The sequence below is a fragment of the Perca fluviatilis genome, chromosome 1 (assembly GCF_010015445.1).
Source record: "Perca fluviatilis chromosome 1, GENO_Pfluv_1.0, whole genome shotgun sequence".
Classification (NCBI taxonomy): Eukaryota; Metazoa; Chordata; class Actinopteri; order Perciformes; family Percidae; genus Perca; species Perca fluviatilis.
In genome coordinates, this window is record NC_053112.1 from 2,592,887 (window position 1) to 2,619,718 (window position 26,832).

The window sequence follows — 26,832 nt, forward strand, 5'->3', positions numbered from 1 at the left end:
ATACTTTTTAAGGCCTTATTTTTAGGAAAAGTGATTTAAGGCTTTTTAAGGACCCGTGGCCACCCTGGTATATCTACCACTCTGGGCAGCTGTGGAGGTCGCCATGGTTGTTTAAACTGGTTTTTGCATTACTCTGTTGAAAATAAACAGTTTAATCAGCGGCCTATATTATTAAAACATAGCCATTTATAATCATTGCAACTCAATACTTAAATAAACTCAGTTTGTGGGGTCAAGTGATGCAAATTAATGTTTTTATTGACTGTCATGTCAAATAATCTAGCGGATGACGTTAGCTAAGTGATGAATCAGCATTTTATTTATTTATTAATTTCTATATTCCTAATCTATTCTTTTCATATTGCTGTATTTAATATATTTTTTACATTTTGTATTATTTCCACTGTTAGATTATAGTTTGTCTTGTGGAGTTATTCTAACTTTGTGTCGCTGTTGCTCTCTCTGTTACAGGGACAGTTCACTTTGGTCTTTACTCTAGTTTGGTTTAGTTTTGTTTTATGTTACTACGGCGATATGCCCCCCCCCGAAATCAATCTGCAGATTTGAAGACATTGTTCAAAACAAGTTCTAACTTTATTTAGTTCTGACTCTTTGATTTATGTTACTATATATTGATAAAGCAGTGAATCTGTCTTCAGAGATTTATTGTAAAACAGAAAAGTTCAACAAACAATAAAACAATTATAAATAATAAAGTTTGAACAGCCTGTCGTGTCAATCGATGATCATCAGAAGAAGAAATCCCTTCATGATGTCATAATGTTCCAGTTTCAAGTTTTTCTGATATTTTGTCCACCCCTCACCTGTCAGTTCAGCAGCAGCTAACCATTAGCATGCTAACAGACAGCTGTCTCTTTGGTTCACTCTTTAAATGTACCGTACTTCCTGTCCAAACAGGAACAGGAAACAGTTCAACTCTCAACGTCACCGCCGTGTTTTCTGGTGAGCAAACTCCTCGGCCCACCGCAGAACCTCGCTGATGTCACCGCTGCTTCCTGTTCCCTTGGCAACCAGCGCTGAGCCGCCGGCGCTGCCGCCGAGGTGACGACACACGGCCACGGCCCAATCAGACGCGGAGAGGGACGGAGAGTCCTGAGGAGAGAGAGAAGACAGCCAATCAGATGCCAGGAGGGACAGAGAGTCCTGAGGAGAGAGAGAGGACAGCCAATCAGACGCTCCACACGTGGCCCCGCCCCTCTGTGAGAAGAACACTTTTATTTATAATATAAAGTAACAAAGTGCTTCACATTCATTTAAAAAGACAACGAGCGAAGAGTTCATATGAGAAAAAGCCAAACCAACATGAGATATAATAAATAAACAATCAATAAAATCAATAAAGAAGAAGACGGAGAGAAAGAGCCGATCACCTTTAGTGACCTACCGGAGGATCTCACATTTAGGGTTCATTTCAGATAGAACTGTGTGCAAGCATTGTGTAACATGCATTCAATATGCTAATTTTAGCTATATATCATATAAGTATATTTCTGGAGTGTTAAATATTAAAAGAAAAATAACAAGAACCGTACAGAACTTAAAACCCATGATACGAACTGAACCGTGGGTGTTGGGAACCGTGCCACCCCTATGTATATATATGTATATATATGTGTGTATATATGTGTGTATATATGTGTGTATATATGTGTGTATATATATATATAAAAAGTTACAGAGTTATTCATATATATATATCAGACATGGGGGACTCGAGTCACATGACTTGACTCGAGTCGCAAAATTTAGGACTTGAGACTTGCTTGATTAACATTCATAAAAGACTCGACTTGACTTAGACTTGATATTCATGACTTGAGACTTGAAATGACTTGATTTTCTGTTTAATAAATATATATTTTCCCCCTCTGATATTGAGGAGGAGTTAACTTTACGGTTTTAGTGCTGTTGCATGCGCAGGAACCGTTGATATGATGACGCGGCGCGCGGCGGCAGACCGTCAGTAAACAACACTGGCTATGGCGAGTAACTTAACGTCATGGATCCCTCCTCTCTCGAGCGCGCAATACCGTGGGTGCTCCGGAGCTCGAGCACCCACGAAAAAATATGACCGCCCGATGGTGTCAGACTGCCAGTTCATTTTTACATTAATCTAAAATTAAACACTGCAGTTGTGGAGCGTCTGTCATAGTGTGATTGGGTATGTCGGTGGCATTGATTCTTAATTTCCCACGAAGATGATCGCGGTTACGTGTCAGTTAAACTTCTCATCTCCGATCCTATCTGTATTTGTGAGAAGTGGCGCTGTCCTGAGTTGAAAGACAGCCTATAGGCTAGGCCTACTTTACGGCTTTATTATGGCGTGTGTGTTCGTGTCGGCCGCTATCCATTTCCTAAAGGGGTGATAGAATGCAAAACCGATTTTACCCTGTCATAGTTGAATAACGACAGTTTGGAGGGTAAATAGGACATACAGTACAGGCCAAAAGTTAGCTTTTTTTGATAACTCTGCAAACCCTTGGTGTTCTCTCAATGAGCTTCATGAGGTAGTCACCTGAAATGGTTTTACCTTCACAGGTGTGCTTTGTCAGGGTTCATTAGTGGAATTGTTTCCCTTATTAATAAAAAAGCAAAGGGTGGCTACTTTGAGGAATCTAAAATATAAGACATGTTTTCAGTTATTTCACACTTTTTTGTTAAGTACATAATTCCATATGTGTTAATTCATAGTTTTGATGCCTTCAGTGAGAATCTACAATGTAAATAGTCATGAAAATAAAAATAAACGCATTGAATGAGAAGGTGTGTCCAAACCTTTGGCCTGTACTGTATATAGTGTCTCAGAACTGTGCACCTTACCCCTTTGTTTTTGCACTACTTATTTTATTCCATGTTGTTATGTTTATTTTACATACATGTTGGCGCTGGAAAAGCAGTTGCTGGAGCTGTGTCAGGATCTCCCACACGAGCTGCGCTGTGTACTTAAGAAAAGAAGAAAGTTTGGAGGTTTTGCAAGGATATTGAAAATGAACCACGGTCGTAAATGCAGTGTTCCAGGAATAGCCTACTGGCCCAGAGAAAAGGGTTTAGAACGAGTATATCAGCCTACTGGCCCAGAGAAAAGGGTTTAGAACGAGTATATCAGCCTACTGGCCCAGAGAAAAGGGTTTAGAACGAGTATATCAGCCTACTGGCCCAGAGAAAAGGGTTTAGAACGAGTATATTGGACGAGAGGGAGTTGTGGATCTAACGCAGCGCTGCAGAGGCTCTGGCAGAGGACAGGCTTGCAGGGGTTCACTCTCCTCTCCCCACGCTTACTAGCTACAAGGTGAGTTAATTCTTTGGTGGAGTTTTTTTTATGTCGCAAGAGTAACATTAGAACAACACTAGTTATAATGAAAGTGTCGAAACGTTTTTATTTTGTCTCGGCTGTTTTAGCCCTGCGGCTCTCGCCTGGGCATGTAACAGACAGTGTGCCTGTGTGTGTGCGCTGTGCAGCGGAGTGTGTCTGTGTTTGTGTGTGTGCGGTATGCAGCGGTGTGTGAGTGTGTGTGTGTGTAATGCTCATTTGAATGTTGGTTATAGGATAAATGTTTTTATTCAATTAAATTTGTTGACATCAGCCTGCCCAGGGACTACAGGTGGAAACTAGCACATGTGCTACAACCTGGTATAATGCATTTCTCCTGTCTAAGGTTAATGTATATTGTACGTTGTCCCTGTTTAAATAAATAAATAAATGAAAAAAAAAGTGTCTGTGTTTGTGTGTGTGCGTTGTGCAGCAGTGTGTGTGTGTGTGTCTGTGTTTGTGTGTGTGCGTTGTGCAGCGGTGTGTGAGTGTGTGTGTGTCCGTGTTTGTGTGTGTGCGGTATGCAGCGGTGTGTGTGTGTGTGTGTCCGTGTTTGTGTGTGTGCGCTGTGCAGCAGTGTGTGTGTGTGTGTGTCTCTAATGTGTTTGTATTGGATTCGCTCAACCAATCAGCACATGTCTCTAATGTGTGTGTATTGCGATTCTCCTCAACCAATCAGCGGGCAGCTCATCTGAATATTCACGAGCATATCATATTTGGAAGAAAAGCTGTCGTTCCAAATAGAGCCAAAACACAGGGATGCATAAGGGCCAAAAAGAAAATAGCACCTGGGCAATTTTCAGCCCAACCAATGTTACATACCCCATTAGGAGACCATAAGGAACAGTGTGAAATACCCTATATAATCATTCTATCACCCCTTTAACATGATAAATACCCTATATAATCATTCTATCACCCCTTTAACATGATAAATACCCTATATAATCATTCTATCACCCCTTTAACATGATAAATACCCTATATAATCATTCTATCACCCCTTTAACATGATAAATACCCTATATAATCATTCTATCACCCCTTTAACATGATAAATACCCTATATAATCTATCACCCCTCTAAGGTTCTGAAATGCAAACACTTGTTTTTAAAGGGTGTGCGCGTGTGAGCACCCACGGAGAAAAACATAAATCGGCGCCTATGTCCCTCTGCACAGAAAATAATAAAGTTTGGCTATAAGGATTACACGTCTGACCAGGCGAAAAAAAAGGAACGGCAGTTTGCAAGGTCTGAAGTACAAAAATGTCCGACGTTGAATTTCATCAGACACTTCAAATCGGGAGAGATTCGGGTTCCAGTCCCCGTATTCAGCTGAACCACTATTTGGACGTTTGTAATGGACAGAACTCCCTTCAGTTTTGGGCCATGAATAAGCACACCCTCCCCTCTTTGTTCAAGGTGGCGGTAAGAGCGAATAAAACTAGGCACACATACACACACACACAACACAAACTGCTCTCTCTCTCTCTCTCTCTCTCTCTCCTCTCTCTCTCTCTCATAAACACACACACATGCAGACCTAAGTATGTGAATAAAGCTAGGCACACATACAACACACTCTGCACTCTCACACGTACATGCACATTCACTCACCAATATTAATAACTTTTCACTCACTCTTTCTCAAACACGCACACATTCACTCACAAATACACTGACAAATATCACCATATACTTTCCATTCCATGTGATAAGCAAAGGTGGTGGGATTCAGCTCCTCCTAAAGAATATGTTTTGTTCTTTAAGAGAAGGAAAGGTTAAAGGATGTGTTTCTGTCTCATAAAAGTGAGGCATGTTTGAAGAATATTATTTGACTTAGGAACCATTATACTTTAATTGTTTGAAGGAATTTCATGATTTGATGTCATGTTTGAGGCATATTGAACAATGTTGATTTATTGTTGGCCTAATATCAGTTTTAGGCTGTGCTTTTTTATCTGTGTTAATTTAAACTCTTCAGATGTATGTGGACGCAATGTCTTTTGAATATTGAGTAAAAAATGCAAATAAAACTCCAGCAGTTCATAACCACTGTATTTAGCTTGTTTAAAAATGGAAACTTTGCTATGACTTGACTTGACTTGCTTGATTGTCACAAAAAATGACTTGGACTTGCTTGAGACTTGAAGGTTAAGACTTGAGACTTGCCCATGTGTGACTTACTCCCATCTCTGATATCTATCTATCTATCTATCTATCTATCTATCTATCTATCTAGATATATATATATAGATAGATATATATATCTATATATATATTAGGGCTGTCAAAATTAACGCGTTAATTTTTGCGTTAATTTTTTAATATTTAACTCGTTAAAAAAAATTAACGAAATTAACGCAGCTGTGTTTGTTTACTTCATGTGGCGGCTGAGAAACGTAATACGTCTCCATAAGAGCAGGCGGCGCTACTCTGTATTTGTAGCATTCACTACGTCACGGGTGTTCAACAGCAATGTACCGCAGGTTAATAGGTGGGAGGGACTTACCTGATTAAAGTACCGTCCAGTCAAAAGTTAAAACATGGACCAGTAAGATCCCAAAAGAGAAAAAAGACGATGTGTTAGAATCCAGAAATGAATGAGCACGGGCTATAAACGGGACCGAGTACTAGTTCCGACATGTTGTCTCGTCAGGAGAGAGGCGCCACCGGTAAGCTGCTGTTTCGCTACATAGAGCTGCGGTTTAAGTTTGATTTGTCTGTTGCTCTACTGCTGTGCTGCCGATGTGTACGTGCGACTGTTACGTTGGTCACGCTGATAAAACCTTATTTGCAGTCTGATGTTTAACGCTGTCGACTCAATAGTATCCGTGACTATATTCCAGTAAATGTTTGAAATTGGTGCGTCTCACTGTCACACAAGCTACTTCCTGGTTGCAGTGCTGGAAGGGAAATGTAGTCAATCGCTTTACATTGGTAATGGATTGCTGTGCACAGCGTCGCTATCTAAAACTACACTCAATGTTTTCCCTTTAGGCCAACATACACCTTTGTGGTTTTGGGTTACTGGTTTAATGTGTAACATTGATATTGATATTGATGTGCATTTCTGTGTTTAGATATATGTGCTTTGCTTAGTCATTCAGATTAAACACTATGTATATTATAATATGTATGATATTAAGTACTGCCTAGATTGTAATTTATATTCTATATATATATATATATTTGTATATTATTCAGAATATGGTATATTAGGTATGTGGCTAATATTGGGGGTGGTGACAACAATCTGCTCTCAAGTCAGACAGTTTGTAGCCGTTTCAGCAGCCTTCAGCAGGACTAAATAAGCCAAATTGTTGCTGCTGTTGTTCTGAAAGATATTAAACATTCTGAACTTAGCAGAACCTTTCCTTGTTTGTTTTTTCTTCATATTTGCAAAGTTAAGTGATTTAACATTTAAATATCCATTACTACAAGCTTCAGTCTCATTTAAAAAAAAGCGATTAATCGCGATTAATTACAGCAAATTGTGCGATTAATTAGTTAATTTTTTTTAATCGATTGACAGCCCTAATATATATATATATTTAGATAGATAGATAGATAGATTGTACAACATAGCACTGAATGGAAGTGTTAGCTAGTGAGAGCGTATGTGTAATTATATATATATATATATATATATAAATATATATAAATATATATATATATTTACTAGGGCTGTGAAAATAACGCGTTACTTTCGATTAATTAATCTGACAAAAAATAACGCGTTAAAAAAAATAACGCAGATTAATCCATTCCATATTGCCGTTTGACCCGGAGCCGTTCTAGCCACTATTCGACTGTAAAATGAAGGAGGGAGATGAGAATGTGCTGCCTGGATCACTGATTGGAACATTTAGCTACTTGTTACTTCTTCCTGCCAACCCTGGCTACCGAAATCTGGTGCCACTGATATGTCTGCTCTTCTCTCTGATGCTCTGAAACGGACGATACAGGCAACACAAACACCGCTGCACGTGACGCTAGTTAACACTATGCTCGACAGCAGCTAACGTTAGCCTACCGCTAGCTAGTAGCTGGATTAAACACTGTTAAAATGCTGACAGCTAACGCTAAACGGTGTAAAGTTTGACTGTGTTTTACTGTAGAGGATTCAACAGCGGTATGTAACAGTCTGCTAGCCTGACCAGCCAGCTGCCACTAGGGTGCGTCTAGATTTCTAGGCTAACAATCTGCAGCTGCTGTCGGAAAAACAACACAGACGGTGCGTTCAATGAAACTGGTAAACTACAGCTTCGTGGTGCATTTGAAGTTATTGTAAATGTCCTTTTCCCATCTGGTGGTTGTTTTTGTCATTCAACAGCAATTTACTAGTGAAATAAGTTATTGTTATTGTTATATATTATTATAAAATCATTTAATTTTGACCATATGGCCTTAGCAATAAACAAGCCCTTCTTTAATGTCACCGACTGTTGTTTAGTACCCTTCTTTTTTCTTTTCTTACTTTCTTTAAAAGTATCGGTTCAGGCACCGTTAATTGTGTATGCGATTAATTTATATATATATATATATATATATATATATATATATATATATATATATGAGTTAAACTGATGTAAATTCTGCTTTTTATTCAGTTTGTAACTGTGAGCGTGATTTTCAATCTGAATCTGCGAGAGTTTCCTCCAACAGAACGGACAGTGTTCCTTCAGGTCTCCCTGCAGTCATGTGACCCTGAAGAAAAGAAAGCAGTGGGGTTGGCTTATGATGTCAGCGTTACCTTGGGAACCTGACAGGCACACAGAACCTTCCCAGAATGCCTCTGGTGAGCGAGCAGCATGACGAGACTGTGAGGAGCGGCGGCGCTCAGCTGGTTCACCGTCTTCATCACCACCTGACAGGAAACACACAGAGCGACTTCAGTTCACTTCCTTTACTGGATAAACAAAGTTCTCCAAACGGCTGCTGTTACACCTGCCCCCCCCGGCCGGGATGGTCAAATGGTTTCTTTACCCTCTGTTGTCCTCGGGTCTAATTTGACCCATTAAAAAAAAATCTTTATAAGAAAAGTTCCACACAACGCTCTTCACAAGTTAAATGAATGATCAGCCCACAACTTTCTTTACATTTTGATGTTTTATTCAATTTTATAGCATTAAAAAAAAAAAAAGGGTGCAGCAATAAAATCAACAAAGACATCAGGAAAAGTGACAAAAACATCGGGGTTAAAGCGACAAAAGTGTTGAACAAGACGACCAAAACAAAACAAACAGGCCGACGGGGGTTAAATACAAAGAAAGAGAAAGAAAGACAACCTGAGCAGAATGCACAAAATGTTAACACATCTCCTGGATCAGTCTCTGCTCTTCTCTTAATGTAGGAAACTAACTCTAGAAACCTCCAGAGACAGATGCATGATGGGAAACGGTCTTACCGACAGAGAGTCCGTCTCCACGGTGTCCACATGCACATCCTTCCTGCCGTTCTTCTCCAGCAGAGTCTGAGCTCTCACCGCAGCCTGTGCAATGCATGATGGGAAAACACACAGTTGAGGGTAGTTTAGGATACTGACCACATACTGAAAACTATTTATTTTTAATGCACCGGTATCGGCCCACACACCAGTTGAGGTCTCTGAATCCAAATGGTTTGTATCCGTGTGTGGTGATTTACCTCTCTGGTCTCCAGCTTCCTGACGGCCGTGTTGCTCGTCCTCTGCAGAGATCGGAGTCGACTCTGCAGCTCTCTGCGCTGCCACTGGGGGATGGCTGTGTTATCTACAGCCTAACACACACACACACACACACACACACACACACACACACACACACACACACACACACACACACACACACACACATATATACATACATACATAAACACACACACACACACACACACACACACACACACACACACACACACACACACACACACACACACACACACACACACACACACACACATATACATACATAAACACACACACACATATATACAACACACACACACACACACACATACACACACACACACACACACACACACACGTATACACACACACACACACACACAGACACACACATATACATACATACATAAACACACACACACATATATACAACACACACACACACACACACACACAGACACAAACACACACCTTTATTATTTATATATATATATATATATATATATATATTTAAAGCCCATATTCTGCTCATTTTCAGGTTCATAATTGTATTTTAAGGTTGTACCAGAATAGGTTTACATGGTTTAATTTTCAAATAACACCATATTGTTGTTGTACTGCACAGCTCTCTCTCACTGCTGCAGATCCTCTTTTCACCTGGTCTCTGTTTTAGCTACAGAGTGAGACCTCTTTTCTTCTTCTTCTGTACTATCTTTGATGGCACTCGCACATGCTCAGTAGCTCAGATGTAGAGCATGTCAGCTAGCTAACTCTAGAGACAGTAAAAGAAAGGCTGTTTCTCCAACTTTGGTCAGTTACAAGGCAGGATTAGCTGGGAGACTTCTAAATGAGGGCACACATGGAAGTAGTTCTTTTGTAGATTATGGTGAACTTGTGTGTGTTGTAGCAGTGCTTTGCTATTGAGAAAGACGTAGCATGCTAGCGTTAGCACGCTACGAGCTAACGGTTGTGGTTAGCCAGCTCATTTCCAGTTCAAAATCGGCCTCGGACTGTGACTTCACAGTCCGAGGCCGATTTTGAACAGCTCACTAGGAAACTGAAGGCAAGACACATTCAGAAACCGTATCTCACTCAAAACAGCATGGATGGATTTTTTTCAAAGTTTGTATGTGTGTGGAAGCACCAGAGACACAAAATAACACCCCAAATCCCAGAAAAAGTGATTTTTTCATAATATGGGCACTTTAAACATTTCTGTCTCTTTTCTCCTCCTTATCGACTGTAAATGTTTGTGTATCTGTTTCTTACATTTTCACTGAAAGTAAAAAAAGAAAAAAAGCATAACATCCCAGTGGCTGCAGTGCATCATGGGTAGTGTACCTACATCAGAGAGGACGCCCACCTCTTTGGCGAGGCGCTGGGCGGAGTCCAGGCTGGAGGGGGCGGAGCCTGAGATTCTGGCTGTCAGAGAGTCCACGTCCTGAGCCAAGACCTGACCCTGCTCACGAGCCTGGAGACACAGACACACAACTCTAAATACAAGTTCACCTTAAACTCCGACACACAAAGAAACTATAAATTAAACAATACACAAAACTATAGATGCTGGAGCTGCTCCCCCCGCGACCCGACATCGGATAAAGGAGGTTACACACCGACCAGACGGCCGACCGTCAGCAGTAGAGCCAGTGGGACTGATCAGTCTCCCCGAGTTGGTCCAGAAAGTTCCTCAGAACACACCGAAGAGACGAGACCTAATACGTCTCCATAGCAGCAGGCGGCGCCCAAAAATGAAAACCAGGCAGCTGATTGGACGAACGAGTCACGTGGGTTCTGGCTGCTCCCTGACCATCATGGTGGCTCGTTGAGAATACGATCTCATATTGGACTAAAATAGTTCACTGAAACGTGTTTCTGAAAACATTTTAAGCGAGAAATAGGCCGTGCAGTTGCTGAATCTGTCTTCATTTCAGCTCAACAAAGGTCAGTTTAGAGGGGTGATAGAATGATTATATAGGGTATTTCACACTGTTCCTTAAGGTCTCTAATGGGGTATGTAACATTGGTTGGGCTGAAAATTGCCCGAATGCTATTTTATTAGGACCTTAACTACCCTGTGAATATGGCTCTATTTGGAACAAGAGCTTTTCTTCCAAATATGGTATGCCCATGAATATTCAGAATGAGCTGCGTGCTGATTGGTTTGAGCAAACTACATAGAAACACATGGGAGACTCGGCAGCAGGCCTCATATTTCAGACACTGCAAAGTTATACATTGTTTGTCGGGCTATTTCGTTATTAAATTCACTTCTTTTTTAAGCGAGAAATCAACTATATAAAACTCAAATATGGGCCGTTTTACGAAAATTGATGGCTAATTGCAAATTTGGTAAGACTGTGTGTCAGAGTTCAGCTGCCGGTGCTGCCTGTGTAGCTGCCTTGCCGCCCGGCCTGCCTTCCTCCACAGACCCCGGCCTGCTGTGAGGTAGATGGAGCTCCGTCACGACTGGCAGCCCACAGCACTCCATACCCGCGCAAAGTCACCGTCTCTTGGGCTAATGGACTACCAAACACCGCTGCCCTGACAGAGCTCCAGGGCCTGCAGCTCCCCTCTTCCTGCTAGCTAAATGGCCCGTTGTCGGTCTGCTTGTTACACCAGCAATCTCTTACCACAGGTTACACACATGTCACGCCACTTATACAAAATCTAACTATATGTCTTATAAAGCTAACAACGGTGTCCGATTTCAAATTAATATTTGTGAAGACTAGCTAGGTGTTTCGTTAGCTGTGACTGTCCGTTCAATCCTAGCTACAAATCACAGATAGTTAGCTTCCTTTTCGCCTTAATTTGAGTATATTTACAGTTTGAATTTCGTCACGCCACGTATACAACATCTACCTAAAGGTCTTATAAACCTAACAACGGTGTCCAATTTCAAGTTAATGAATATTTGTGAATTTCAGAGGAATTCTAAGAGGAGGCTAGCTAGCTCTCATTGATAGAGCTCCATCCAGCTGCAGGCTCTATCAATGAGACTCACGGACAAGCAGCGTTTATTTCCCCAATCGTTTGTTTAAATAACTCAACACATTATATTTACACACATTAAAAGAGTAACTGGAACCTGTGGTAAGAGAATGCTGGCGTAACAAGCTCGCTGACCGCGCTTTCACTCACATACACCGGGCATTTAGCTAGCAGGAAGAGGGGAGTTGGAGGCCCTGGAGCTCTGTCAGAGCAGCGGTGTCTCGTAGTCCATTAGCCCAAAACGGTGACTTTGCGCGAGTATGGAGTGCTGTGGGTTGCCAGCCGTGACTGAGCTCCATCTACCTCACAGCAGGCCGGGGTCTGTGAAGGAAGGCAGGCCAGGCGGCGAGGCAGCTACACAGGCAGCACCAGCCTCTGAACTCCGACACACAGGCGGACAAAATTTGCAATTAGACATCAATTTTCGTAAAACGGCCCATATTTGACCTCTACATAGTTGATTTCTCACATAAAAAAGTCTCAGAAGTGAATTTAATGGTAAAATAGCAGATGAACAATGTATACAATTTCTGAGATCTGCCCGACCTAGATTCAGAAGACTAACTGATCTCAGGTCAGTTGTGTAGCCTATGCAAATGTTGGGGCGTGACAAAGAGAGAGACTAGAGCCAAATGAGGAGGAGCCGCAATAGTTGACGTCAACTATGGGGCTCATTGAGATTTGCCCGTTTTCAGAGGCAGTTTCAAATAGTGAGATTTGCAGAGAAAAGAGATGTCAATGGGATTTAGAGGTTCTATGTATGTCCTAGTTACCCACTAAACTGTCATTATTACACTATGACAAGGTAAAATCAGTTTTGCATTCTATCACCCCTTTAACAGATTTTAATTTTTGCCTTAAGCGCACGAAGATGGATGGATGGAAAACTATAGATATGAGTTCACATAATAATCTCAGACAGCTTTGAATGTTACTATGTCATGAATATAATGTTTAAATTAATATGTAATACAATGTATGAAACACTGAACCAGACAATTACAACACATAGAGAAAAGAAAAGTCCCTAAAATAGATCCCAGTGGTACAGACAGACAGACAGAAAGAGAGACAGACAGACAGAAAGACAGGCAGAAAGACAGACAGACAAATGTCCCTTAAATAGATCCCTGTGGTACACCACGGTCATAATCAACAGTTGTGAAGATTAACTCTCATAGATAGAAACTCAAAGTGACCGGTTATGTTTTTATGTATTTTCTTAAAGTCAGACAGCTGCCAACAACACACAGAGACACACACACAATGTCAGAGATGAAAATATATGGTAGTCAGACAGCTGCCAACAAGGTGCTGATTGCTCGGTTCCCGGTAGTTCTGGTTATTAGTTGTGACCTGTTGCTGTTGTGGACACGTGAAACACATGAAGAAGAAGTCTGACCCGTGTGGCGTCCCGTCCCGTCACGGCGAGGATGCGGCTGATTCCTTTCACCATCTGTCTCTCGGAGACTATCAGCAGGTCCTCGATGTCTCCGGTCTGCAGCACATGGCTGGGCACACCACAACAACAACAACAACAACAACAAGTCCTTTAATTAAAGTTACAGTTCCAATTTTATAAACAGTCTCAGTGACATCGCTGACAGTTGTCTTACTGTAAATCTCATGGTGTGTGTGTCTGTGTGTGTGTCGGTGTGTGTGTATCTGTGTGTGTGTGTGTGTTTGTTTCAGTCTCACGTTCCACAGCAGAGCTCCACAGACGTCTGTCTGTTGGTCTGATCATCATCAACAAAACAAGGTCAGAACCGTACCCCCCCCAGGATACACCTAAAGACAGACAGACAGAAAAAAAAAAAAAAAAAAGAGAGAGACACAGACAGACAGACAGGATTTTAATTTGATTTTCTCAGGCCCTTTTCCTTACAAAGAGAAAAAAAATTTTTTTTTTTTTTTTTTTTACAAAAAAAACAAACAAAAAAAAAAAAGCCCCCCCTCCCTCCCCCTTCCCCCCCCCCCCCCCTTTTTCTGTCTGCACAAGGAATTTCCTCACTGTGGATGATCTGATTGGCCGAGATGATATCACTCACACAGCTGTCGACCTGCTGCAGCTGTGACACGCTCAGAGAACTCTGAGGAGAACCAATCACACACAGAGAACTCTGAGAACCAATCACACACAGAGAACTCTGAGAACCAATCACACAGAGAACTCTGAGAACCAGTCACACACACAGAACTCTGAACCAATCACACACAGAGAACTCTGAGAACCAATCACACAGAGAACTCTGAGAACCAGTCACACACACAGAACTCTGAACCAATCACACACAGAGAACTCTGAGAACCAATCACACAGAGAACTCTGAGAACCAGTCACACACACAGAACTCTGAACCAATCACACACAGAGAACTCTGAGCCAATCACACACAGTCTGTACTCATTCAGGTAACTTTTGGACTCAAATTGCTTTATCAATTTGGGAGACTCTTATGGTTTTTGTCCCTGTCAGAGAAAGGCCATATTGTTGTATAGAGAACTTGAGACTGTGTATGTAAAGTAGTTTAAAGTGACTACTGAGGGAGTCTGTTGTTGTACCTTGACACTGAAGTCGAAGCGGAGGCGATCAGCTGACACATGAGATCCTCTCTGCTGAACTGAAGGACCCAAAACTTTCCTCAGAGCAAAGTTCAAAAGGTGAGTCGCTGTGTGGTTCACCATGCAGGACAAACGGTGGACCTGAGACACACCGAGACAGATACAGGACAGGAAAGGACAGGAGAGAGAAAGAGAGAGAGAGTGAGAGAGAGAGACAGGACAGAGAGAGAGAGATACAGAGAGACAGACAGAGACAGGACAGAGACAGAGAGACAGGAGAGAGAGAGAGACAGGAGAGAGAGAGAGAGAGAGACAGAGAGTGACAGATACAGGACAGAGAGAAAAATGTTCAAATACACAGATAATAAATTCAAATTGGTCATCCTAAAAGCTTTCAACATCATGCTAAATTCAGGTATTTTCCAGCTATTTGGAACCAAATTTGACCCAAATAACTACAGAGGAATCTGTGTGACCAGTAACCTGGCAAAACTATTCTGCAGTATTATTAATAACAGAATCTTACAATTCATTAGTGAACGCAATATCCTGAGCAAAAGTCAAATTGGATTTCTCACAAAATATGAAACTTCAGACCCCATCTTTACTCTCCACACCCTCATTGACAAACAATTAAACCAGAACAAAGGAAAAAAAAATTCATGTTTTGTAGACTTTAAAAAAGCATTCAATTCAATTTGATGGTCTTGATGGGTATTGGAGGAAAAACATATGATATCATAACATCTCTGTATACAAACACCAAATGTTCAGTTAAAATTGGCCACCAACAAACACATTTCTTTCCTCGAGAACGTGGAGTGGAACAGGGACGCTGCCTGTCCCCGACTCTGTTCAACATTTATATAAATGAATTGGCAAATCCCCTGGTATCACTCTGGGAGATACAGACATCAAATATTTGTTATATGCTGATGATCTAGTCCTGCTGTCCCCTACAAAAGAAGGCCTACAACAACACCTGGACCTTCTGCACAGGTTCTGTCAGACCTGGGCTCTGACTGTCAACCTAAACAAAACCAAAATACAGATTTTCCAGAAAAGATCTGGGAATTACAGTAAACATCAATTCTACTTAAACACAGTTCAATTAGAACATGTGAAAAACTACACATATTTAGGTCTCAATATTAGTTCATCTGGTAGTTTTCAAATGGGTGTGAATGAGCTGAGAGACAAATCAAGAAGAGCATTTTATGCAATTAAAGGAAAAATCAAAACAGACATTCCAATTAAAACTTGGTTAGAAACCTTTAAATCAGTAATAGAACCCATCGCTCTATATTGCAGCGAAATATGGGGCCCGCTCAGTAGACATTTCAAATTTACTGACTGGGACAATCACCCAATTGAGAAATTCCATCTAGAATTTTGTAGAAACCTTTTACAGCTACCAAAACACATCCCAAATAATGCCTGCTGAGCAGAACTAGGCCAATATCACCCCCAAATTACCATAGAAAAAATATCCATCAAATTCTGCAACCACATGAAAACAAGCGACCCCCATAGTTTCCACTACAAAGCACTACAATACCAAGAGAAACACAGTCAGCTAGCCCTGTCCCTCAGCTCCCAGAACCTCAGGACACCCCTTCCCCCCAGCTCCCTAACAGCCCCCGGAACCTCAGGAGACCTGTGACAGGTCCCCTCTGTTTTAGGAACAATGCTTTGTTTCAGCACCACAGACAGTTCCCCTCTGTTTCAGTAACCACGCTTTGTTTCAGCACCACGGACAGGTCCCCTTCTGTTTTAGTAACATGCTCTGTATCAGCACCATGGCCAGTTCCCCTGCGTTTTAGTAACAATGCTTTGTTTCAGCACCACGGACAGGTCCCCTCTGGTTTAGTAACAAGGCTCTGTATCAGCACCACGGACAGGTCCCCTCTGTTCCAAAGATACCTTTCTTAAGCAAAGCAGAACAATCATTACCTTACAAATGTAAATGCTGTACATTTAGGACAGACTTGAGATACAATACATCACACCGGTGAGGGAGAGGCAACACAGGCAGCACCCAGATGCAAAAACATGGGCAGCTGCTGGCTGATTCCAGGGATTTATTGTAGAAATGGATCACAGGCAGCTTCAGGTAGAGGGTAGGTACATGGCCAGGTAACATTCACACAAAACAACAAAGCATATACCAGAGCTATATGTCAGTGTTGGTTTCTTAGAGAAGAATAGAGACATAAAGCTCAGTCAGAACCACATAAATCCCTCAACACCTAAACAAAGCAGAGACTCCCCATGTGCCCCCCCCCGAGAGGACAAAGACAGAGGCTCTACCTGGTCCAGGTGCAGCTGGACCCGGTCTCCGGTCTTCAGGCTGTCGGTGGCGGTCACCTGATGGAGCACGTACCCCCCCGCCAGGACCACGGCCTCCACAGGGAACAGGACGTCCTGAGACAGGCAATGTAGAAATCATGTTTCTGTTTTTACATTGTTTATGTGATTGTTAAAAGACAAAATCTAAGATTTGATTTAATGCACAGCCCTAACATGTAGAACAAAAAGACAAATATAGAAAGTAAACATTGATAGAAAAAACTAAACAAAACAAACTTCAAATATCTAAATGAAATACCTTCAAAACCATAAGAAAGTTTAAAAATAATGTCGACATTTAAGGCTGGTTTGGCTTTTACTGTTTTCAAACTTTTGCTTTTTGAATGAATAAAAAAGGCCCCGGCAGCTAGTCTTCCCATGATGCACCTGTCCCCCTCTGAGCAGCTAGTCTTCCCATGATGCACCTGTCCCCCTCTGAGCAGCTAGTCTTCCCATGATGCACCTGTCCCCCTCTGAGTGTCAGCTGACCTGCAGTGTGTCCCGGGTGAAGTAGCCCAGGTCATGTGACTGCCCCCCCTGCTCCGAGTAGAAGCAGGTCTGATCCAGGATGACATCACAGCGCTGACCCTCCGAGATCTCCGACACCAGCGCCTGGCCGTCGTACAGCGCCACTACTGTCGCACTGCATGCTGGGAAAACTGCCACAAAAACAACCAGGATCACTGTCAGAACCATGGGGTTAATCAGTCAATGCCTGGCCGTCGGAGAGCCCCACTACTGTCGCACGGCATGCTGGGAAAACTCTCACAACTTACCGTACCGGCCCTGCTCCAGTCTGTACTGGTATTTGAGGCTGTCGTCGGTGTAAGGAACTCCGAGACGCTGCAGCTCGGCCAGGCTGAGGACGTCCAACGTCAGCGCCGACTGAACACCTGGCTGAGGGTCCGACTTCACCTGAGGGGACAGAGAGACAAATGATTCATTACATCATCAAATAATCAAACAGTAAAAGCCCTCCAGCTGTCCGTTTCACGGGGGGAAAAATAAAGAAAAAGAAATAAAGCATCTAACAATATCCTGTCAGAGAGAGTCTTTACCTTCTGGTTCTATAGAGACTAAAACCTGTCAGAGAGAGTCTTTACCTTCTGGTTCTCGGAGACTAAAACCTGTCAGAGAGAGTCTTTACCTTCTGGTTCTATAGAGACTAAAACCTGTCAGAGAGAGTCTTTACCTTCTGGTTCTCGGAGACTAAAACCTGTCAGAGAGAGTCTTTACCTTCTGGTTCTCGGAGACTAAAACCTGTCAGAGAGAGTCTTTACCTTCTGGTTCTATAAGACTAAAACCTGTCAGAGAGAGTCTTTACCTTCTGGTTCTATAAGACTAAAACCTGTCAGAGAGAGTCTTTACCTTCTGGTTCTCGGAGACTAAAACCTGTCAGAGAGAGTCTTTACCTTCTGGTTCTACAAGACTAAAACCTGTCAGAGAGAGTCTTTACCTTCTGGTTCTACAAGACTAAAACCTGTCAGAGACAGTCTTTACCTTCTGGTTATATAGAGACTAAAACCTGTCAGAGAGAGTCTTTACCTTCTGGTTCTATAGAGACTAAAACCTGTCAGACAGAGTCTTTACCTTCTGGTTCTATAAGACTAAAACCTGTCAGAGAGTCTTTACCTTCTGGTTCTCGGAGACTAAAACCTGTCAGAGAGTCTTTACCTTCTGGTTCTATAAGACTAAAACCTGTCAGACAGAGTCTTTACCTTCTGGTTCTATAAGACTAAAACCTGTCAGAGAGAGTCTTTACCTTCTGGTTCTCGGAGACTAAAACCTGTCAGACAGAGTCTTTACTTTCTGGTTCTACAAGACTAAAACCCGTCAGAGAGAGTCTTTACCTTCTGGTTCTACAAGACTAAAACCTGTCAGAGAGAGTCTTTACCTTCTGGTTCTATAGAGACTAAAACCTGTCAGAGAGAGTCTTTACCTTCTGTTTCTATAAGACTAAAACCTGTCAGAGAGAGTCTTTACCTTCTGGTTCTATAAGACTAAAACCTGTCAGACAGAGTCTTTACCTTCTGGTTCTATAGAGACTAAAACCTGTCAGAGAGAGTCTTTACCTTCTGGTTCTATAAGACTAAAACCTGTCAGACAGAGTCTTTACCTTCTGGTTCTCTGAGACTAAAACCTGTCAGACAGAGTCTTTACCTTCTGGTTCTATAAGACTAAAACCTGTCAGACAGAGTCTTTACCTTCTGGTTCTATAGAGACTAAAACCTGTCAGAGAGAGTCTTTACCTTCTGGTTCTATAGAGACTAAAACCTGTCAGAGAGAGTCTTTACCTTCTGGTTCTATAGAGACTAAAACCTGTCAGAGAGAGTCTTTACCTTCTGGTTCTACAAGACTAAAACCTGTCAGAGAGAGTCTTTACCTTCTGGTTCTCGGAGACTAAAACCTGTCAGAGAGAGTATTTACCTTCTGGTTCTCTGAGACTAAAACCTGTCAGACAGAGTCTTTACTTTCTGGTTCTACAAGACTAAAACCTGTCAGAGAGAGTCTTTACCTTCTGGTTCTATAAGACTAAAACCTGTCAGAGAGAGTCTTTACCTTCTGGTTCTATAGAGACTAAAACCTGTCAGACAGAGTCTTTACTTTCTGGTTCTACAAGACTAAAACCTGTCAGACAGAGTCTTTACCTTCTGGTTCTATAAGACTAAAACCTGTCAGACAGAGTCTTTACCTTCTGGTTCTGGGCGATGAGGCGGTCCAGCGCCCGGCGGTCCACCTGGACTCCTCGCTCCTCCAACATCAGGTCCACCAGGTCCAGAGGGAACCCCAGGTCCCTGTGCAGAGACCAGGCCACCGCGGCTGGAACACACACACACCGATATTATTAAAACACACAAACGTATATATTTAACCAAACGAAGGAAATCAACAGGTCCAGGTGAAACGATAAAATAGTTTTATTTAAAGTGATGGTTCGGAGTAATTCACCCTAGGGTCCTTTGCACCATGACCTCGAGCCAAACACCCCCCCAGAAGCTTTTTTCACCTGGGTCTAACACTGGGCGAGTTAGCGTAGAGTAGCGTTAGCTGCTGAGTAGCTTAGCGCGGGGCTAATGGACCCACGTTTGTATCTCTTAAATGACCCCACTAATAATGCCCGAAATGATACCAAACGTCTACACTAGTATATATAGGTTATGCTCTCATAAAACAATGGATTGGAAAGTTTGACAAGTTTGGAAAGTTTGTAAGTACACCAGAAGTTTATGAACACTTGCCTGCTCTCTGTTGCTGCTGCTGCTACCTGCAGTTAGAAGAGTGCTTAGGGCCGTCTATAAATTACTACACCGAAAAGAGATACAACAAAAATATGTATTAATTTAATGATTAAATAAGGTAATGTCTCCAAACTTACCTCAATTATTACTTGTCTCCTGCTAGTTATATTACAGCACTTACTTTAAATATTTTTGTTGCATCTCTTTTCGGTGTTGTAATTTGTAGACGGCCCTAAGCACTCGTCTCACAGCAGCAACAACAACAGCAGAGAGCAGAAGACAGCAGACCAGTGTTATTTACATAAACTTCTGGTGTACTTACAAACTTTACAATCCATTGTTTTATGAGAGCATAACCTATATATACTAGTGTAGACCTTTGGTATCATTTCGGGCATTATTAGTGGGGTCATTTAAGAGATACAAACGTAGTCCATTAGCGCCCACTAAGCTATTGACTAGCACGCTACTCACGCTAACTCACTGATAGACCCAGGTGAAAAAGCTTCTGAAGTGTGGAACTGGCCCTTCAAAGGACTAGAATGATACTCAGCCATCACTTTAAAGTTTCTGTATTATACAAATTTTCAGGTTCATAATTGTATTTGGGTTTCTACTAAAATATGTGTACATGCTTTAGTGTTTACTACTTTATTTTTCTCATAGTGTCGGTCAGAATATACCTGTATTCACCCTCCATCTGAAGTACGCTGTTCAAGCCCCGTCTCTCTAAGACCTCCTCCTGAAAAAGCTCAGACTGCTGTGATTGGTCGGCGTTGAGTAGGAGTTATGGGGACCTGGTTCTGTGACCTTTACGGAGTTATTTTGATAAAAAACTGGGAGGGATGACCACCCTTAGAACAGGTCCCACCTGTGGTTTAGTGCAGTCTTCTCGATTAATCCTGCAGGGCTACAGTGAGCTTCTACCATTGAAGTCTCTGATAGTTTCTCTACACGGTCTTGTATCTTTGACTTTTTTGCCGTTTTCAGAATGTTTTTTCGTGAAGAATCCAATGTTTTTATGCTCACTTCATCTGGTAGCTGGTTGTCATGGTTCCAGACTTAAAACTCTTTATATCAGCAGTTTCTGAAACGTCAATGAAACAACTGAACCAGGGAAAACACTTCCTGAACCAGAGCTCACTGTTGAGTTCTATTACCTATATTAGATTTCATAATCAACAACATTTTTATAAAATCTATTTTTTGAGTTTGAGCAGAAGTTATTAAGACTTTGACTAAAAGTTAGGATCAGAGGCTGTTGATGAGTCACAGTTCACTCAGGATTCTCTGTTGAAACCATTTCATTGTTTTTAAATACCCATTATTGTTGGGTGCGTCTCCTTTAACCCTCGGGTTTTCCTCCAACATCAAAACTCAAAATTAACACTTTTTCGACACATATTTCAAAGCTTTTTTAAAAACATTTTTGACAAGTTTTAATGTTTTTGTCGCTTTTTTTAAACACATTTATTGCCTTGCTTGAAGTTTTTTGAGGCTTTTGTCTTTAATGTTTTTGGCGCTATTTAAACATTTGAATAGTTCTTGTGAAGAGCGTTGCATGGATCCATCTGGGTTATTTTTGGGCTCTTTGGTTGGAAGAAACCTACATTTGTGATATTAGAACTTTAAATACAGGTCGGACTTGACCAAAGGGTTAACTGAATAACTCCCGGTGGCTGCAGCCTGCACAGGTGGCTGATGGGAGTTGTAGTAGCTCGGGGAGGCACTGACCAGGGAAGTCTCCATGTTTGTAGTCCTTTCTGTTGAGAGTGCGGAGGATCAGCCGGCTACCCTGCTGCAGAGAAGACAGGAAGTGAGCCTCGTTCTCGTTGATGACGTCCATGATCTGAAAGAGGTTTTAAAGAACAGAAAGTCAGAACCAGAAGTAGCCTAGAAATCTAGACCACCCTAGAGGCAGCAAATGTAATAGCAGCCAGGGTCGTCTAGCAACTCTCCGGTGGCTTGCGAGCTGGAAAAACCAAACTCTAGCCGGGCCAATCGTATCGTGTATAGAGTTGGTGGGCGGGGCTTAACATAATAACGCTGCTACTTGAAAACAAAGAAGATGGCTGCTGCTGCTGGTGAACAGCGGTCTTCTGAAGACTTGGAGTTCATCTTTTCTTTGAGAAAAGAACAAAGAACGGCTCTGAAGTCATTCTTAAAAAAGTGTGTTCGGAGTTTAAAGTTTAATCTATCAGCTAGCGTTGCTCTGATTGGTTGGAGAGCTATCCTATTGGTGCAGAGGGAATATGAAAGACAACTGTTTATCCCGCCCCTCAGATTGAGCCCTGCCCAATGGTGAGTTCCGAGACCAACATCTGGATGGGGGGTGAGCTGGTCAGGATATACCAGAGGTGCATAGGTCACAAATAAAGCTTATCACAGCTACACTGGAGGATATTAAACAGCTGTTCTGTCATCCTGCTCATTTTGGGCAACACAAAACATTAAGCTGAAGAGATATTTTGTCATTTTTATTAGTGTCGGTGATGGTTAATTACTTCTTGGAACAATAAGTTGTGAAAATAAAAGGAATACCAGTTTCAGGCAAGACCTTAAGGTTTGATTTTATGCAAGAATGAGCTATATATCTCATTAGCGCATATAGCTCATATATATATATATATATATATATATATATATATATATATATAAATAAATAAATAAATAAATAAATAAATAAAAGACTTGTTACAACCAACCCCGGTCTGCCCTAAAAGTTATAGAAAATGTAATTATGAAATATTTTATTGGTTCATGAGAAATGTATCAAACACAACACCAGTGTCATCTGCCCTCTTCTTCCTAATGTCCCTCATGTGTTCTCGGAGAAAGGGTTCAAAGTGATCTGAAAGAGCAGCAGCTGTCAATCAAGTCCTGGGTCTGTGGCTGGACTCACCCTGTCTGACTCTCTGAGGAGCTCTGGATACACATCACCCTGGGAGGGAGGAAGGAAGGAAGGAAGGAAGGAAGAAAGGAAGGAAGGAAGGAAGGGAGGGAGGAAGGGAAGGAAGGAAGGAAAAAAAAAGGTAAGAAAGAAAGAACAACAAAGACCGTCAAATGTTTTCATATTGCTGTGTGTGTGTGTGTGTGTGTGTTCCTGTTTAACTATATTCGTGGGGTCCAAAAACCGAGAATACACTATACTTGTGGGGTCCAGACATCTTTGTGGGGCCAAAATTCTGGACCCCCCAAGTTTAAAGGGCTGTTTGAGGGTTAAGACTTGGTTTTAGGATTAGGGATAGAATTAGGTCATGGTTAAGGTTAGGGTAAGGGTTAAGGTTAGGCATTTAGTTGTGATGGTTAAGGTTAGGGTAAGGGGCTAGGGAATGCATTATGTCAATGACAGGTCCCCACAAACAAGTGTGTGTGTGTGTGTGTGTGTGTGTGTGTGTGTTCAGAGGGATTATGGGAAATGTATTTTACCAGTATGTGTGTGACAGTAGGAACCAGGCTGGCCAGTGCTCCCTGAGGAGCCTGCAGGACCTCGACACAGAACCGGACCGCCCGCCGCAGAATCCTCCTCAACACCAACCTGACACACACACACACACACACACACACACACACACACACACACACACACACACACACACACACACACACACACACACATTATTTTGAATGTTAAAATCCTAAGAAAATACATAAAATAATTGACCAGACAGAGAAAGACAGATAGACCAAAAGACAGAGAAAGACAGATAGACCAAAAGACAGAGAAAGACAGATAGACCAAAAGACAGAGAAAGACAGATAGACCAAAAGACAGAGAAAGACAGGGGGGGAGCTACGGAGCTACGGGAGCCCAGAGGGGAGCGTCGGCGGATGTTAAGGAGAAAATCAATTTTTCATTTAAACAAATCCACGTTGACTACACATTCGAGTTAATCGATAAAATCGATTTATCGCCCAGCCCTAACAAACAGACAGAGACAGACAGACAGAGAGACAGAGAGACAGACAGACAGACAGACAGACAGACAGACAGACGTCCTGCTAGCTGATTGGTGGATGACTCACTCCGCCCCCGACATGCCCGGGTGGACCCCGTCAGCGATGCAGACTGACAACGTGCGGACGTGGTCGGCCACCACGCGGTACGCCATGTCCACGTTGTCCCGGTCTGCAGCGCCCGTCCTGCCGCCGTACGGGCTCGCCCTCGACACCTGCCACACACATCACCATGACAACACAGGTGGAACAAGTATTTACATTAATACCACACTGTAGAAGTACTCAGTTACAGTTAAAGTCCTGCAGTGAGAAGTTACGTCAGTTACAGCTGTGTGTTTAATGGTCTCATCACCTCAGCTGACTCATAGCTGTTATGTTGTCGGCTAGTTTACTGTCGAATCAAACATCAGATTTATAAACTACATATAACTAGTAACTAAAGTAACTAGTAACTAAAGCTGGAACAGATGAATGTAGTGGAGTAAAAAGTACAATATTTCTCTCTGAAATGTAGCGGAGTAGAAGTAGAAAGTGGCATGAAAACAAAAGACTCAAGTAAAGTACAAGTACCTCAATATTTGGACTGAAAGAGAGTACTGGAGTACATGTACTTAGTTACATTCTGCTACTGACCACATGTGTTACCTGGTGTATGGCGTGCAGCAGTGTGTGTGTGTGTGTGTGTTACCTGGTGTATGGCGTGCAGCAGTGTGTGTGTGTGTGTGTGTGTGTGTGTGTGTGTGTGTGTGTGTGTGTGTTACCTGGTGTATGGCGTGCAGCAGTGTGTGTGTGTGTGTGTGTTACCTGGTGTATGGCGTGCAGCAGTGTGTGTGTGTGTGTGTGTGTGTGTGTGTTAGCACAGGGTGTGTGTGATGCGTCAGTGCAGTAGTACTGGGATAGTAGTGCCTGTAGTTTAGCAGCTTAGTAGTTACTGCATGTTGCATGCTACTGCTTCTGCTTGCTACATTCTGCTTACAGCTACTGCCACCGACTAGCCCTTGTGCAAGGGCAAAAAGAGGAGCAGAGTGCGTAAGTCTCTTCCTGTCGGTACATAGCCTCTCCACCGCCAAGACTCCTACAGTGCCTCCTCGCGGCCACACACGGTAACTGGGCCCTAGCGGACCCAGGCTGAACTGTAGGGGATCTGGGAGCAGCAGTGGGCCCCAGAGGCGCGGTGTGCAGGCCCACCAAGTAGTGGAACATGCCCTGGCACCCGCCAACCACTGCCCCAGCTATGGGTAAATAGTCCCACTGCCTTGTGGAGTAGCCTATAGAGGCAAAGGCTAAGGGAGCACACCCTGAAAAAAAAGGCACAAGTCCTCAACGGTGGAACAGGCGGAGGATGATGGCTGACCTAAGTGGAGCATCACAACGGCTGGGAAGGCGGATGCAGGCTGCAGCAGTGCTGGGTCACCAGTCGTCGTGGTCTCCATGCCACTGGATCTCGACTCAGACCTGCCAAGGACATGGTGGGAGTGTGGTCTGCGCACCCACACCCTCACGCAAATCATCCCCCCCCTTTGTGGTCGAAAAAACAAATTAAAAAATAAGCTAAACATTGCTTCGTGGAATGTTCGCACACTGCTGGACTTGGTCGTAACGCTTGACAGGCCCCACCGTAGGACAGCATTGGTGGCCCTGGAGCTCGCAAGATACAACATCGACATAGCAGCTCTCAGCGAGACCAGACTACATGGGGAGGACTCCCTGACAGAGGTCGGTGCTGGGTACACCTTCTTCTGGAAGGGGGTCCCCGAAGGCACTCGCCGTAACCATGGAGTTGGCTTTGCTGTGAAGTCTAAACTGCTGCAGCACATTCAGGAATCCCCCATCGGCATCAATGAAAGACTGATGACATGGCGCATCCCCCTGGCAAAGGGATGCTTTGCCACTCTCATTAGTGCATACGCTCCAACTCTTGATGCCGAGTACAACATCAAAGAGGATTTCTACAGAGCTCTTGATGCCATCCTACAGAAAACCCCGGTTAGTGACAGGCTCATACTCATGGGAGATTTCAATGCCAGAGTGGGTATGGAGCACCTGGTGTGGAGTAAAGTCATTGGCCAGCATGGTGTGGGGAAAATGAACCCCAACGGGCTCAGACTCCTCTCCCTCTGTGCAGAGCACCAGCTGGTCATCACTAACACCATCTTCCAGATGAAGAACAGGTTCAAGACCACCTGCCAGCACCCTCGCTCAAAACATTGGCACCTCCTTGACTATGTGATTGTCCGTCAAAAGGACAGACAAGATGTCCTCACCACCCGTGTTATGCGTGGAGCTGAGTGCTGGACTGACCACCTTATGGTCAGATCCAAATTACTCATGAGTATTCAACCCCGTGGCCCGAGGACCGCTCCGAACAAAAAACTCAACTGTATAGCGCTGAATAGCCTCACCACCAAAGACACCCTGCGACGGCTCCTTGCTGAAAACCTCAAAAAGCTCCCAGAGGAAACAACTGACTGGCCAGCTTTGCACCTGGCTATTCACAGTGCAGCCTTTACCTTGGCGCTTGGCCAATCAAAGAAACGTCACCAGGACGGGTTTGATGGCAACTCAGCTGAGATACAGTTACTCCTAAAAGCCAAGCATGAGGCCCACAAAGCTCTCCTGTCCTGCCCTGGATCTCCCACCCTTAAAACCACCTTTACTGCTGCAAGAACTGTAATCCAGCGAGCCCTCCGGACTATGGAGGACACCTGGTGGGTGCAAAAGGCACGAG

General features: G+C 42.9%; 1 protein-coding gene across 1 annotated transcript in view; it reads right to left on the reverse strand.

Annotated features, from left to right (window-relative positions):
* Window positions 1–648: 648 nt before the first annotated feature.
* aars2 (alanyl-tRNA synthetase 2, mitochondrial (putative)) overlaps window positions 649–26,832 on the reverse strand; it is a 32,420-nt gene continuing 6,236 nt past the window's right edge. The window contains exons 6-22 of the mRNA XM_039804731.1: window positions 24,171–24,316; window positions 23,574–23,682; window positions 23,047–23,085; window positions 21,879–21,993; window positions 19,598–19,725; window positions 17,682–17,820; window positions 17,395–17,564; window positions 16,867–16,980; window positions 14,557–14,697; window positions 13,989–14,084; window positions 13,693–13,748; window positions 13,397–13,505; window positions 10,346–10,471; window positions 8,982–9,092; window positions 8,743–8,826; window positions 8,089–8,202; window positions 649–1,113 (exon numbers count right to left, since the gene is read on the reverse strand). Of these exons, the coding sequence (XP_039660665.1) occupies window positions 946–1,113; window positions 8,089–8,202; window positions 8,743–8,826; window positions 8,982–9,092; window positions 10,346–10,471; window positions 13,397–13,505; window positions 13,693–13,748; window positions 13,989–14,084; window positions 14,557–14,697; window positions 16,867–16,980; window positions 17,395–17,564; window positions 17,682–17,820; window positions 19,598–19,725; window positions 21,879–21,993; window positions 23,047–23,085; window positions 23,574–23,682; window positions 24,171–24,316 (1,965 nt within the window). The 3' untranslated portion in view covers window positions 649–945. The remainder of the gene's footprint in view (window positions 1,114–8,088; window positions 8,203–8,742; window positions 8,827–8,981; window positions 9,093–10,345; window positions 10,472–13,396; window positions 13,506–13,692; window positions 13,749–13,988; window positions 14,085–14,556; window positions 14,698–16,866; window positions 16,981–17,394; window positions 17,565–17,681; window positions 17,821–19,597; window positions 19,726–21,878; window positions 21,994–23,046; window positions 23,086–23,573; window positions 23,683–24,170; window positions 24,317–26,832) is intronic.